At 57.9% G+C, this 13,415-nt stretch overlaps 2 protein-coding genes across 2 annotated transcripts; one reads left to right on the forward strand and one right to left on the reverse strand.

The window, feature by feature from the left end:
- The first annotated feature begins 1,470 nt into the window (after positions 1-1,470).
- Positions 1,471-5,756, forward strand: ENDOG (endonuclease G). The gene is made up of 3 exons (XM_031654624.1): positions 1,471-2,295; positions 4,165-4,249; positions 5,405-5,756. The coding sequence occupies exons 1-3, from the start codon at positions 1,767-1,769 to the stop codon at positions 5,685-5,687; spliced, it is 897 nt and encodes a 298-aa protein (XP_031510484.1). The 5' UTR covers positions 1,471-1,766; the 3' UTR covers positions 5,688-5,756.
- Positions 5,143-13,215, reverse strand: SPOUT1 (SPOUT domain containing methyltransferase 1). Its single transcript, XM_031654623.1, is given in 13 exon segments — positions 5,143-5,907; positions 6,842-6,989; positions 7,165-7,229; positions 7,231-7,268; positions 7,868-7,966; positions 8,074-8,146; positions 9,092-9,222; positions 9,455-9,504; positions 9,611-9,700; positions 10,101-10,260; positions 12,091-12,216; positions 12,464-12,509; positions 13,089-13,215. Coding segments are annotated over 13 exon segments (1,131 nt in total). The 5' UTR covers positions 13,125-13,215; the 3' UTR covers positions 5,143-5,838.
- Between the last annotated feature and the right edge of the window lie 200 nt (positions 13,216-13,415).

The following is a 13,415-nucleotide window of genomic DNA, read 5'->3' on the forward strand; positions in this document are numbered from 1 at the left end:
AGTCCCAGCTACTCGGGAGGCCGAGGCACGAGAATCGCTTGAACCCAGGAGGTGGAGGTTGCAGTGAGCCGAGATCATGCTACTGCACTCCAGCCTGGGCGACAGAGCGAGACTCCGAGACTCCGTCTCAAAAAGAAACAAAACAAAATTAGCTGGGCGTGGTGGTGCGCACCTGTAATCCCGGCTACTTGAGAGGCTGAAGCAGGAGAATCACTTGAAAACCTGGGAGGCAGAGGTTGCAGTGAGCCAAGATCGTGCCATTGCACTACAGCCTGGGCAATAGAGTGAGACTCCGTTTCGAAAAAAAAAAAAAAAAAATCCTTAATCAGTCCATATTTCTGAATATTTTGCTTATTCCTACCGGCAGTGTAATACTCTGGTGAATATTTGCGTTCGAGATCCTCGCATTCCCGAGATTTCCCCAGCTCAGCCCTCTGGGCGGGTTGAAGGGTATGAACCTTTTTAAGACTTAGCTTGGGCCGGGCGCGGTGGCTCAAGCCTGTAATCCCAGCACTTTGGGAGGCCGAGACGGGCGGATCACGAGGTCAGGAGATCGAGACCATCCTGGCTAACACAGTGAAACCCCGTCTCTACTAAAAAATACAAAAAATTAGCCGGGCGAGGTGGCAGGCGCCTGTAGTCCCAGCTACTCGGGAGGCTGAGTCAGGAGAATGGCGTAAACCCGGGAGGCAGAGCTTGCAGTGAGCTGAGATCCGGCCACGGCACTCCAGCCTCGGCGACAGAGCGAGACTCCGTCTCAAAAAAAAAAAAAAAGACTTAGCTTGTACTGTCAAGCTGCTTTTTGGAATCTTCGTCCCAGGTTTCTGTTCCAGCCAGCAGCCAGCATTAGCCGCCTGCATCCTGGTCCTCACGCCGGTGTTAATTAAAACCTTTGCCAATCTGGGCCGGGTGCGGTAGCTCACGCCTATAATCCCAGCACTTTGGGAGGAGGAGGTGGGCGGATCACCTGAGGTCGGGAGTTTGAGACCAGCCTGACCAACATGGAGAAACTCCGTCTCTACTAAAAATACAAAATTAGCCGGACGTGGTGGCGCATGCCTGTAATCCTAGCTACTTGGGAGGCTGAGGCAGGAGAATAGCTTGAACCCGGGAGGCGGAGGTTGCAGTGAGCCGAGATCGCGCCATTGCACTCGCGCCTGGGCGACAAGAGCAAAACCCCGTCTCAAAGACAACAACAACAAAAAATCCTTTGCCGATCTGGTAGAATTGCGGGGCTTATTTTATGGTGTCATGGAGCATAGCCTGGGGCCAGATGGCCAGATATACCTGGGGCCCTGTGCTTGCTCTGCGAACTAGGAGCTCACTCTCCGAGCGGGGTAGAGGGTGAGACTAACCAGTGACAATAAAAGTGCTCGACAGTGCTTGACCCCTCCGCGGAGCTTATGAAGCAGGAGCTCCCTGCGCAGGCGCAGAGAAGTGGGTGCCGCCCCACCCCACGACCGGCAGGGGGCTTGCTAGGTGGGTGCGGAGCCAGGCCTCATGGTGGCCAATCGCGAGCTGAGGCGACGGTGGCACGCCCCTCATGCCGGCATCTTAAATGCGCAAAGAAAGGGCGCCAGGGACACCGGCCTGGGGTCTGCTTCTCCCCTCTAGGTTCCGATTCTCAACCCCTTGGGAGCGTTTGTGAGTGGAAGGGAGGTCACGCTATCGTCCGCGGCCCCAGCAGCCCCGTCCCTTCATTGGATCCCGCGGTGCGGCTCCTTTAAGAGCCTCGCAGGTCGCCCGCCGGAGGTCACTCCCCAGCCATGCAGGCGCTGCGGGCCGGCCTGACCCTGGTGTTGGGCGCGGGGCTGGGCGCGGCCGCCGAGGGCTGGCGGCGGCGGCGGGAGGACGCGCGGGCGGCGCCGGGGCTGCTGGGCCGGCTGCCGGTGCTGCCCGTGGCGGCGGCCGCTGAGTTGCCAGCCGTGCCCGGGGGACCGGCGGGCCGCGGCCCGGGCGAGCTGGCCAAGTACGGGCTGCCGGGGCTGGCGCAGCTCAAGAGCCGCGAGTCGTACGTGCTGTGCTACGACCCGCGCACCCGCGGCGCGCTCTGGGTGGTGGAGCAGCTGCGACCCGAGCGTCTCCGCGGCGACGGCGACCGACGAACATGCGACTTCCACGAGGACGACTCGGTGCACGCGTACCACCGTGCCACCAACGCCGACTACCGCGGCAGCGGCTTCGACCGCGGCCACCTGGCCGCAGCCGCCAACCACCGCTGGAGCCAGAAGGCCATGGACGACACGTTCTACCTGAGCAACGTCGCGCCCCAGGTAGCGCCCGCGCCCCGGGCCGGTCGCGGAATGCGGGGCGGGCGCCTGGCCTCTCGGGGCCTCGGTTTGTTCCTCTGCAGAACGGGGCAGCCGCCCAACGCGCCCCCGGTCAGGCATCGCAGTGACATCCCGTGACGGGAGAGAGGAGCACTGGGCTCCAGGCACAGGCTCTGCAGGCCGACCAGGGCTTGAGCTTCAACTGGGAACCCTGGGCACCTCCCTGAGCGTCGCTTTCTCGTCTAAAAAAATGGGGATGATACCGTTATTCACCTTCCTCCTGCGGTAGTGATGAGGCGCTGAGGCTCACAGAGGCAAAGTGATGGGCACAGTGCCACACAGCAGAAGGCAGGCTGTCTGTTGTAGAACCTCAGCGCCCAACGTTTTGGGCACCAGGGTCGGGTTTCGTGGAAGAGAGGTTTTCCACGGCTTGGTGGGTGAGGGCGGCTTTCAGGATGATTCAAGTGCATTACATTTATTGTACACTTTATTATTATTACATTGTAATATATAGTGAAATATACATCTCATAGTAATGTAGGATCCGTGGGAGCCCTGAGCTTGTTTTCCTCCAATCTATTCCAGTTCTATCTGGAGGTGACGGCGATAATGCCAGATCAGGCATTAGGTTTTCAAAAGAAGCGCGCAACCTCCTCACATGCGCAGTTCACCTTAGGGTTCCAACGCCTATGAGAATCTCCAGCTGCCACTGATCTGACAAGAGGCGGAGCTCAGGCTGCCATGAGATCAATAGGGAATGGCTGTAAATACAGATGAAGCTTCCCTTGCTGGCCTTGTGCTCACCTCCTGCTGTGTGGCCCAGTTCTGGTACCAGTCCGTGGCCCAGGGGTTGGGGACCCCTGGCTTATAAAACCGTGAGCCTCCAGACATCGTCCTACCCTGTCTGCCTTTGGGCAGTTTCTTTTTTTTTTTTTTTCCGAGACGGAGTCTCGCTCTGTCGCCCAGGCTGGAGTGCAGTGGCCGGATCTCAGCTCACTGCAAGCTCTGCCTCCCGGGTTTACGCCATTCTCCTGACTCAGCCTCCCAAGTAGCTGGGACCACAGGCGCCCGCCACCTCGCCCGGCTAGTTTTTTGTATTTTTTTTTAGTAGAGACGGGGTTTCACCATGTTAGCCAGGATGGTCTCGATCTCCTGACCTCGTGATCCGCCCGTCTCGGCCTCCCAAAGTGCTGGGATTACAGGCTTGAGCCACCGCGCCCGGCCATGGGCAGTTTCAAGGCAGACACCTGACCCATGGTCAGGCTGTTAGTGCCAGGCACTGTGCACTGGGCCAACCGCCCTCTCAGCCTGTTCCCAGCACATCCTGGCACCAAAGGATGGAGACTGCCATGGGGCTCTGGGTGGAGCCCATGGGGCACCAGCCTCTGACCCAACTTCCTTCTGGGAGCACAGCCCCCTACCCACTTTCCATTGTCCGAGGCCTGGAGAGCTCAGGATGGAGGTCGATTCATGACATTCCCTCTAGGCTCTTCCTGTGGCTCAGACTGGGAAAAGGAACGGGTTGGTGGTTGGAAGGGCTGGTCTTCCCATGAGCCCCTGGGTGGGGCTGGGGATAGGTCTCAGTCCTTCTCTCTGAAAGGTGGAGACACGTTCCTTCCTTCATTCGGCTCTTGGGAGCTGAGAAAAGACTTTGACAGCCGGGCTGTGGAAGGGACAGAGGGCGATGGCTAACACTTGTCAGCCCTGTGTGAGTCCATGTGGTTTCAGAGTGACTTGCATTCCTTGAGTGTTTCCTCATGCTTGTCTCTCACTGGACATCTCTGAGCGTGTCCATCCCCTCAGGGCCTGGGGCAGCCCTCTGATAGAGGAGGAAGGGTGCCAGCCACAGTTCTGCTAAGCCCTACCTCTCCTGGGGCACCCTCCCAACCCAGAGTGCAGATGGCCTGGAAATACAGCCGCAGCTTGACCCGCAGCTACCAAAACGTCTATGTCTGCACAGGGCCACTCTTCCTGCCCAGGTAAGGTGGAAACCAGGGGGCGAGAGGCAGAACCTGCCTACAGGGCCAGAGCCGCTGGAAGCAGGTCAGCTAGTTCCCTACTCATCTGGTTTCCTCGCAAGCCTGTCAGCTTTCCTGCCTCGGGTCCCCTCATTCCACTTCCACAGCTAAAGACCTGTCGGGTACCCCTGACCATCTCTCCTCTGCCCATGGGCAGCAGCAGGCCCTGAATCTGCCCCCGCTTCTCCCTGCTGTCACCTCTTGGCATGCCCAACCGATCCTGTTCTGCCCATATGGAAACCCCTGCAGGTCCCCGGTGCACCGAGCTCTCCCACCTTCAGTCTCTGCTCTGCTTGGAGCACTTTCCTCCACCCTTCTCAGGAGTTTGAACCTAGATGTGCCTGACCCGGGGCCTCCACTCTTGCCCCTCTGCAGCCCTGCCTCTCAGATGGAAGCAACGGAGCACCTCTGGGCATGCTCCGTGGTTTTTCTGGCCTGCAGAGGGCTGGGACTGAGAGGCAACATGTGGAGCTGAGCAGTTCACTCTGGAATCCACAGGCTCGGGATGGAGTCCAGGCCTGCCTCATGCCCTAGTTCCTTGGTGCTGTGGGCAAAGGACCTGTGTCCCCCACTATAAAACCTTGGACCTCTTGGTTGATGTCACATGCTTCCCTAGGGCCTGGCCCACAGGCGGTGGTTGGGGCACTGATCAAATTTCATTAGCAGGTGCCTCCTAGGGCCCGGGGCAAGGGAGGAGACTCTGCTGAGGGGAAGCCCCCGTCCGGTGTCCCAGCACCCGTGCTGGTGCTGGGATATCACCTGTCATGGTCCTTGCCCACTTGGTGCTCACCTCCATGGGGAGAGACAGACAGTTGTTAAGTCTCCCCCCAGATGAATGTGAATGTGCAGAAGGCTCAAATCTTCCAGCGGCATTTATTGTCGCCCACTCTGCCTGACCCAGTGTTGGGCATAAGGAAAACAGAGGGAGAGTTAACCTCCACCCTGGAGAGAGTTCCAGCCTCAAGGAGGAGCCAGGCGGGCTACAGAAGCCTCACATGAGGGAGTGGTCCTGCAGGCTGACAGAAGTTAAAGGACAGATCAGGGAAGGCTTCCTTGAAGAGGTGGCCTTGGGTTCATCCAGGCCTCCTGCCCACGTGTGCCTGGGTCTGCCTACAGGACAGAGGCTGATGGGAAATCCTATGTGAAGTACCAGGTCATCGGCAAAAACCACGTGGCAGTGCCCACACACTTCTTCAAGGTGCTGATCCTGGAGGCCGCAGGCGGGCAAATTGAGCTCCGCTCCTACGTGATGCCCAACGCACCTGTGGACGAGGCCATCCCACTGGAGCGCTTCCTGGTGCCCATCGAGAGCATTGAGCGGGCCTCGGGGCTGCTCTTTGTGCCAAACATCCTGGCGCGGGCAGGCAGCCTCAAGGCCATCACGGCGGGCAGTAAGTGAGGGCAGAGCCCAGCAAGGCTGGGCGTGTGCAGGCCGGGGAGCATTAAAGGTGGTGATTTTTGGAGACAAGTCTGGCGGCGTCCATCCCAAGTGACCTGCAGAGCCCCTGGTTTCACTGCTGCTTCACTGATGTCCTGGCCCCTTAGAACTTTCAGGGGTGCTGGGCACCGGCCTGGGTGAGGCCAGGCTGCAGGGCGGCCAGGGAGATGAGGATGGCCTCCTGGAAGAGAAGTGTGGCAGTGGGCTGGGGACTGGGAGGCTAGCGGGTGCCCCTACTCCTAGCCTGTCTTCAGTGCCTGCTGCCCAAGACCCAGCCCACTGGGGTCCCCTGTCCTTAGCAGAGCCTGGTGAGGTTAACGACAGGCCCAGGTTCACACTGCACACTTGCCACCTGGAGGACCACAGAGCTTCCTCTTCTGAGCCTGAGAAGAGGACCTCAGGCTCCTCTTCTGTAAAATGGGGGTAAAGGTAACAATGCCCACCTCCCAGGGCCAGGGGAGGGCAAGGAGGTGGGCAAGAAGTTCTCAGCCCTCACGCAGGGATGGGAAGCGGGGGAGCCAGGGTTCTGGCTGGGGGGTGTGGCTATCAGGCTCAGTGCTTGGCTTGGGCGAGGCCTTAGGGATAGGTAGACAGGGCTGTCAGCCCTGTGAGACTGATGGGAGGACCAGCCTCGCCGGCAGTTCCTGTAGCACAGCGTGTTACGCCTGACTCCAAAAGTGGTTCCATGAGGCCCAGGACGAAGGCTTCAGCTGCACGTGGCTTCCCCCGTGGGACAGATGCAAGTGAGACCCCAAGAGGAGAGCTGCTGTGCCCACCGTGGTCATACACAAGGAAGGAGCAGAACCAGGGCTCTGGGAGATCACTGAGCGCACAGCTAAGGAACCAGAGGCCCGGAGCAGGGGTGGGCAGGGCCCTCTGGGTCACCTGCCTGGGAGCACAGGACGGGCACTAGCACCCATGGTTGACTCTCAGCTACACTCATGTCCCAACGCTGTGGCAAGACTGCTGTGGCAAGAGGCCAAGAGGGGATGAGAGGACCACCTCCAGACAAGGCACCATGGGCAAGGGTGGGTGACAGGGCAAGAGTGGCAACTGCCCCTTGGACAGATCCCAAGGCCCCAACGGCTGGCGGTCGGGGAGGCAGGCGGGCTCACCTCCGTGCGGATGGTGCGGCTACCCTGGCCAGGACAGGTATTGACGTACAAGTCAAAGAGGACACTGGGTTCAGCCACCTCCAGGTTGGGGTCAGCATCCACTCCAGCTTCCAGCCCCTGGAGGCCCCCGAACACCACAAGAGCATGCCTGGCACATGTAAGAGGGGGTGACTTGAGTGGTCATCGAGGCCCCACCCAGCACAGCGCCCAGACCTGTCCCTCCATCCCCCAGACAGCAGGGGCCCATCCGTGCAGCTTCACCCACCAGGCAGGTTCCTGGCCACATTCCTCCTGCCCTGGTCCCGGCCCCAGGAGGTACACACCTGAAGCTGGGAAGGTGGGCAGAGGCCACATCCGAGCCACGCTCTGACGTCCCGATGGTCAGGTGCATACCCGTCCTGGAAGGGGGCCTCAGCAAACACAGCACCTGGGGATGGGGCCAACGCAGTGCGGGTCCTGCGCCCCATAAGCCGCAGCTCTGGGTATGTGTGTGTGTACTGAGGCAGGGGTGGGTGGGAAGAGCTGTGTGTGTGTGTGTGTGTGTACTGAGGCAGGGGTGGGTGGGAAGGGCTCTGGGTATGTGTGTGTGTACTGAGGCAGGGGTGGGTGGGAAGAGCTCTGTGTGTGTGTGTGTGTACCGAGGCAGCGGTGGGTAGAGCTGTTCCTGGGAAGTCAAGGACTGAGCAGGGCGGACACCAAGCCTGTGCTTGGCTGGGGAACAGGGCAGAGACTGGATAGGAAGAGGCACCAAGAGCATGAAGTGGGCCTCTGACTTCTCTGGCCCTTTTGCCTCCATTCGCAACTCTACAGAAACGTTATTGATCAATGATGATACTTTGGCTCAGGAGTCCTTAACAGCATTCCAGGCAGTACATCCAGGGGGAACAAGGCCCAGAGAAGGAAAAGGACTTGCCCAAGGACACACAGCAAGTTGATAGGACAAAAACCTTGGTCTGATATTTGGATCAGGCAAGGCTCCTGGCCACCTCCCAGAGGGATGGATAGAGAAGTGAGCTCTGTGCTTACTGAGGCAGGAAGCCAGTCGGACGGTGTAGCCCCAGTAGAGACCAGCTTTGGTGCGAGGGTCCTGTGATGACACCACTTTGCCACGGTAGGTCTTGCATTCTGGAGGGGTAACAGAGTCTGTAAAGATGGGGTGAGGGAATGGAAGGAGGTGGCTGAACCCTGGAGCTCGTCAGGCCAACCCAGGGGCTGGGGAACCTTCCAGATACCTGGGAGCTGCTGTTGGTTCAGTCGCACGGTCACCCGAAGCCCAGGCTCCAGGTTCTTGTCAATCTTCACCTCCTGGGGAAAAGCCAGAAGAAATGGGTGCCATTCCTCTCAAGATCAGCAGGGGCCACGGCTCTTCCAGATGCCACCAGGGGAGCCCTGGGGCTGGCAAGGGACCAAGGGGTCCAGGTCAACCTGTCACCCTCCACCCCTGGCACCAGCTGAACCTGCTCACAAGAGACCATTTGTGCAAAACACAGGTCACTGGCCAAACACACACCTTTGGGGCGCTCATGGCACAAGGTAGAAGAAGTACATGAAACCCAGTTTTCTGCATTTTGGTAGCTCTGCCACTTTGAGATGGAGTCTCGCTCTGTCACCCGGGCTGGAGTGCAGTGGCGTGATCTCAGCTCAATGTAAACTCTGTCTCCTGGGTTCAAGTGAATCTCCCGCCTCAGCCTCCTGAGTAGCTGGGATTACGGACGCGGGCCACCACACCTGGCTCATTTTTATACTTCTAGTAGAGACGGGGTTTCACCATATTGGTCTCAAACTCCTGACCTCAAATGATCCGCCTGCCTCAGTGTCCCAAAGTTCCGGGATTACAGGCGTGAGCCACTGCGCCTGGGTTGTGCTTTCTGATGGGAGGGGACTCCATACATGGAAAGGTTTCTGCCTCTGATTTGAGAAGACTTGAGGGTAAAGAGGTAGCAAATTAATGCCCTCGTCCCAGCTTGGCTCTGTGCCACACGGGAGCAGCTCCAGAGTGACTTTCAACTTGTTTCTGCAGGGTTTTGTTTGGAGCATGAGAACTGTCTTCTGTTGATTTGCTTTTTAAGCAACAGTAAATTCATTCTTGGCTTTATCTGTTGAGCCCCATTTTGCACAATTCTCTGGCCCAAATTTGCATCAGTGAGGGATTTGGGGCAGCTCCAGGACTCCCCCCAACATCCATCTGCTTGCGCTCCATCGCTAGGGTGTGTCCTGGAGGTGTGACCCAGCCCACCTCTCTGTTCCTACCTTCTTCATGCCACAGTTGACAAAGGAGCCGTGGCCTGGCCGGGTGGGCCGATCCACCACGATGCCCTCTCGGAACTCGGATTCCTCGTCCTGACGCATGTGGTGGGGGCTGTCCAAGGGGTTCAGGAGCCCTGCGGAGGCAGGGCCGGGAGGAGTCTAGGAAGTGCTAGGGCACACAGGGTGCAGTGGGGACCCTGGAGCAGAGTCCCGGCTCTGCCACAGACCTGCGTCTTGGCGTCAGGCACAGGTCTTGCTCTCCCGGGCCTGCTTTCCCACCTGGACAGGGCAGGGTAGGACTGGGTGGTCTCTCAGTGTCTGTGGCACAATCCAGGGGAAATGGGGGGCGGGCCCACACAGTGTTACCTGCAAACTGTAGATCCTGGTGCTTGGGGAAGAACGCCTTCCTCAGGTACCTAGGAAAGAATGCTGACCTCAGGATGGTCCCAGGGGAAGCTACCTCCTCCCTGGCCTCCACTTTGACACACCCCTCCCTCATGCTCAGGGGAGTGACCCCCTTACTGCGGACACTCCAGGTACTGCAGGATCCGGGCCAGCTGTACGCACGCCTGCCCCTTCTTCCCAACTCCTGTGAATTCCCCCTCCACGGTCCTGGAAAGAGAGAGATGGGGGCTCAGGAACCAGCTGTGGCCTTTAAGAACTCCTCTCTACAAGTGCACGCCTATAATCCCAGCTACTCAGGAGGCTGAGGTAGGAGGATCACCTGAGCGCAGGAAGTAGAGGCTGCAGTGAGCCATGACCATGCCACTGCATGCACTCCAGCCTGGGTGACAGCTGAGATACGGGTTTAGACCTTCTGGCTCCCAATCCCACCTCTGCAGTCATCACCCCCACCTGGCAACCCTACCCCCTAAGGATTACAGAAGGAGTATTTCAGGCAGGACACGAGGAAAGAGCCAGGCATGTGGACAGGGGCAGGGTGAAGCCCCGGCCCATCCCGGCAGCCCCTCCCTCTCCCTGAGCCCTGGCACCCTGTGGGATGGCCCCTCACTTGGCATCCTGGCCCTCCTCATCAAACACCACGATCTCATCCACACAGAAGATGGCACAGGCTCTGGCAATCTGACCGGCCAAGTAGGTCCGAAGCTCCGGCGACTGAGCATTGTCCAGGATGGAGCCCGGCAGGGCTACGCTCAGTGTGTAGGGCCGCCCTGAGCAGGGGAGGGGTGTTCCCAGTCAGCCTGAGAGGCAAGGGCCCCCCACCTTCCTCTCTCTTTCTCTGTCCCCAGCGCCCATGGTTTGAGAATTTCCCAAGTGGGAGGAATTTTGAGATGAGCAAAATAGCTTCAACTCCCCTCTCTGGGCCTCAGTCTCCCAGGAGGAAAATGGACACAGCAATCTCCATGGCTCCTCTGAACAGGGCAGACCACTGGGCGAGGCTGTGGAGCAGTTAGGAGCAATGGCCTAAGTTCATATCCTGGCTCTCCCACTTAGTGCCTCAGTTCTCCAGCTATCAAATGGGGATAAAATGAAAGCTGATATCCAATAAAGCTGATATCTAGTGTGTGCACGTTAACCCGATAGCCATTAACCTGATCCTTAGTGAGGATACTGCCATTATCCCCATTTATAGACCAGGAGCCTTCAGCCCCGGGAAGTCAAATACATGGCCCAAGGTCACACAAAAGGTGGCTCATGCCTGTGATCCCAGCACTTTGGGAGGCTGAGGCGGGCGGATCACCTGAGGTCAGGAGTTCAAGACCAGCCTGGCCAACATGGTGGAACCCTGTCTCTACTAAAAATACAAAAATTAGCTGGGCATGGTGGCGCATGCCTGTAATCCCAGCTACTCCAGAGGCTAGGGCAGGAGAATCGACTGAACTGGGAGGTGGAGATTGCAGTGAGCCAAGATCGCGCCACTGCACTCCAGCCTGGGCAACAGAGGGAGACTGTCTCAAAAACAAACAAAAAATCCCAAGAAGCACATAGATAACAGGGTTTCACTGTTGTAACATTGTATCTATACTTTGCTATGCAAGGCAAGGATAAGTAGATAAAATTGTTTGGACAAACTTTTGCTACAATGTTTGCTGGGATTGTTCCTTTCTTCTTTGTAGTTTTCTGTTATTATTATTATTATTATTATTATTGAGACAGAGTCTCGCTCTGTCACCCAGGCTGGAGTGCAGTGGCATGATCTCGGCTCACTGCAAGCTCCGCCTCCTGGGTTCACGCCATTCTCCTGCCTCAGCCTCCTGAGTAGCTGGGACTACAGGCGCCTGCCACCTCGCCCGGCTGATTTTTTGTATTTTTAGTAGAGATGGGGTTTCACCATGGTCTCGATCTCCTGACCTCGTGATCTGCCCGCCTCGGCCTCCCAAAGTGCTGGGATTACAGGCATGATCTGTCATTTTTATTATGAAATCAAAATAAATGAAAAATGAAATTAAAGCACAGAGAAAATGCTCAATAAAAAAGTCAAAAAATCAGGAAGATCATGAAGTTCTAGAGGTCTAAGAGATATGAGGCTTGGGCTGGGCACGGTGGCTCACGCCTGTAATCCCAGCACTTTGGGACGTGAATTGGGCGGATCACCTGACGTCAAGAGTTCAAGACCAGCCTGGCCAACATGGTGCAACCACATCTCTACTAAAAAATACGAAAATTAGCCAGGTGTGGTGGCACACGCCTGTAATCCCAACTACTCGGGGGGCTGAGGGAGGAGAATTGCTTGAACTTGGGCAGTGGAGGTTGCAGTGAGAGGAGATGGTGCCACTGCACTCCAGCCTGGGCAACAGAGCAAGACACCATCTCAAATAAAAAAAAGAGAGATGAGGCTTACCTTCCATAGGCTTGAAATTTACCTAAGCAGGAGGTCAGAACTTAGTTTGTTGGCTCCCTCCCTTCTCTGGACCTCAGCTTCTCCATCAGGACAAGATATTTGGACCTACTTGTCTGTAAGGGCCCTTCCAGATCTGCTCTGCCTCCAGGACAACTACTGTGGGCCACAACCTGTGGCCCTCCCCATGACCCCAGCTCACCGCGGTCCTCCTTCTCTGCTGCTGCCTCCTCGTCTTCCTGGCGCTTTGCCTGTTCCTCCTGTGCCCGCTGCCGCTCCAGTTTTTTCATCAGCTTGAGATCCTTCCATTTCTTTTTCTCCTCTTTCTCTGGATAAAAGAACATCCCAATTGGCCGAGGAGATAGTTCCCACTCATCGGGTCAGCCTGGACTATGGAGAGCTACTGGGTGAGCAGCCAGAGGGCAGCAAGGGAGCCTCCCCAGGGCTCCCGGACCCTGCCTCCCCACTTTGGGTGCTGCAGGACCCAGAGGGAACAAAGTTGGTGTCTTTCTCCAGGGTTTGAGCACTGGTGGAGTGGTCTATGGGAAGATACTCTTACCCCCACCCTTACTTACTCTGTTGCTTCCATTTTCGCCACTCAATCCTTTGGCCGTGTTCACCCTGGAGAAGGAGTGGTAGGAGGATTATGAGTGTGAGGCTGATGGTCACACCTGGAGGAGGTCCGTTTGCTGCACCACAGCCAGCCTCGCCACACGGGGCGGCAAGGAAGCCAAGGAACCTCTGCAAACTGCTGCCCCAGAAAGCGTCTGGAGGGCAGGGACCCGCTGTATCCCCAGCGCCTGGGGCCCAGCCTGGCACACAGAAAGCGCTCAAGAAACTGTTGAATGAGTTCCCACAGAACAGAGTAGAAAACTGAGGCTCAGGGGACAGGACTGCCCACAGTCGCCCTGGAAGTCAGAAGACGTAAGCCACGAAAGGGCACCGGATTCAGGATTGAGAGCAGGGTCCCGCCTCCGTAATCCAGCGGGGGCCAGGGAGCCGCAGGGGGGTTCCGGAGAGGACACGGGCGCTGTTCCCATCCTGCTGCGGCTCACGCCGCACCTTCGGGGGCTTCCGGCCTGGGATCAGCGGGAAGCAGGCAGCAGGAGGCGCGGCCCGGTCCCGGCGGAGGTCCGCACGCCACTGGTCCTCACGCCTTCCCCGTGCTGCCCTGCGCGGGGTCCCGCCGCCCGCACTTACCGGGCCGCACGGCCGCTTCCTCCCACGCTCCGCCATGTTTCGCACACACCGTCGGTCACGCCTCTGCCAATGAGACTCGCCTCTTCCGGCCACACCTCCATTAAGTTGTCCAATCGGAAAGCCAATGTCGCCCCGGGGCGTGGCCTGGGCGCCAGACTGCTGCAGGAGTAAACGGGCTGGTGTAGGTTGGGGGGAATAGGTGTCCAAATGGGCGGCATCACGGGTACTGTCCAGAATTTTGGATGGCTCTGAGTTGGGACAAATACAACACTCAGATCTCTGAGTAGTTTATTTGTTAAAAAAATTTTTTTTTGAGACAGGGTCTCG

The sequence above is a fragment of the Papio anubis genome, chromosome 13, assembly GCF_008728515.1.
Source record: "Papio anubis isolate 15944 chromosome 13, Panubis1.0, whole genome shotgun sequence".
In the NCBI taxonomy this organism is placed as follows: Eukaryota; Metazoa; Chordata; class Mammalia; order Primates; family Cercopithecidae; genus Papio; species Papio anubis.

What these genes read in the sequence shown, in the direction of transcription:
- ENDOG (XM_031654624.1), top strand. Translation starts at nt 1,767, where the DNA reads ATGCAGGCGCTGCGGGCCGGCCTGACCCTGGTGTTGGGCGCGGGGCTG. An exon ending in AGCGCCCGCGCCCCGGGCCG is followed by an intron (nt 2,296 to 4,164) that starts GTCGCGGAATGC and finishes CCCAACCCAGAG; the next exon opens with TGCAGATGGCCTGGAAATAC. An exon ending in GGGCCACTCTTCCTGCCCAG is followed by an intron (nt 4,250 to 5,404) that starts GTAAGGTGGAAA and finishes GTCTGCCTACAG; the next exon opens with GACAGAGGCTGATGGGAAAT.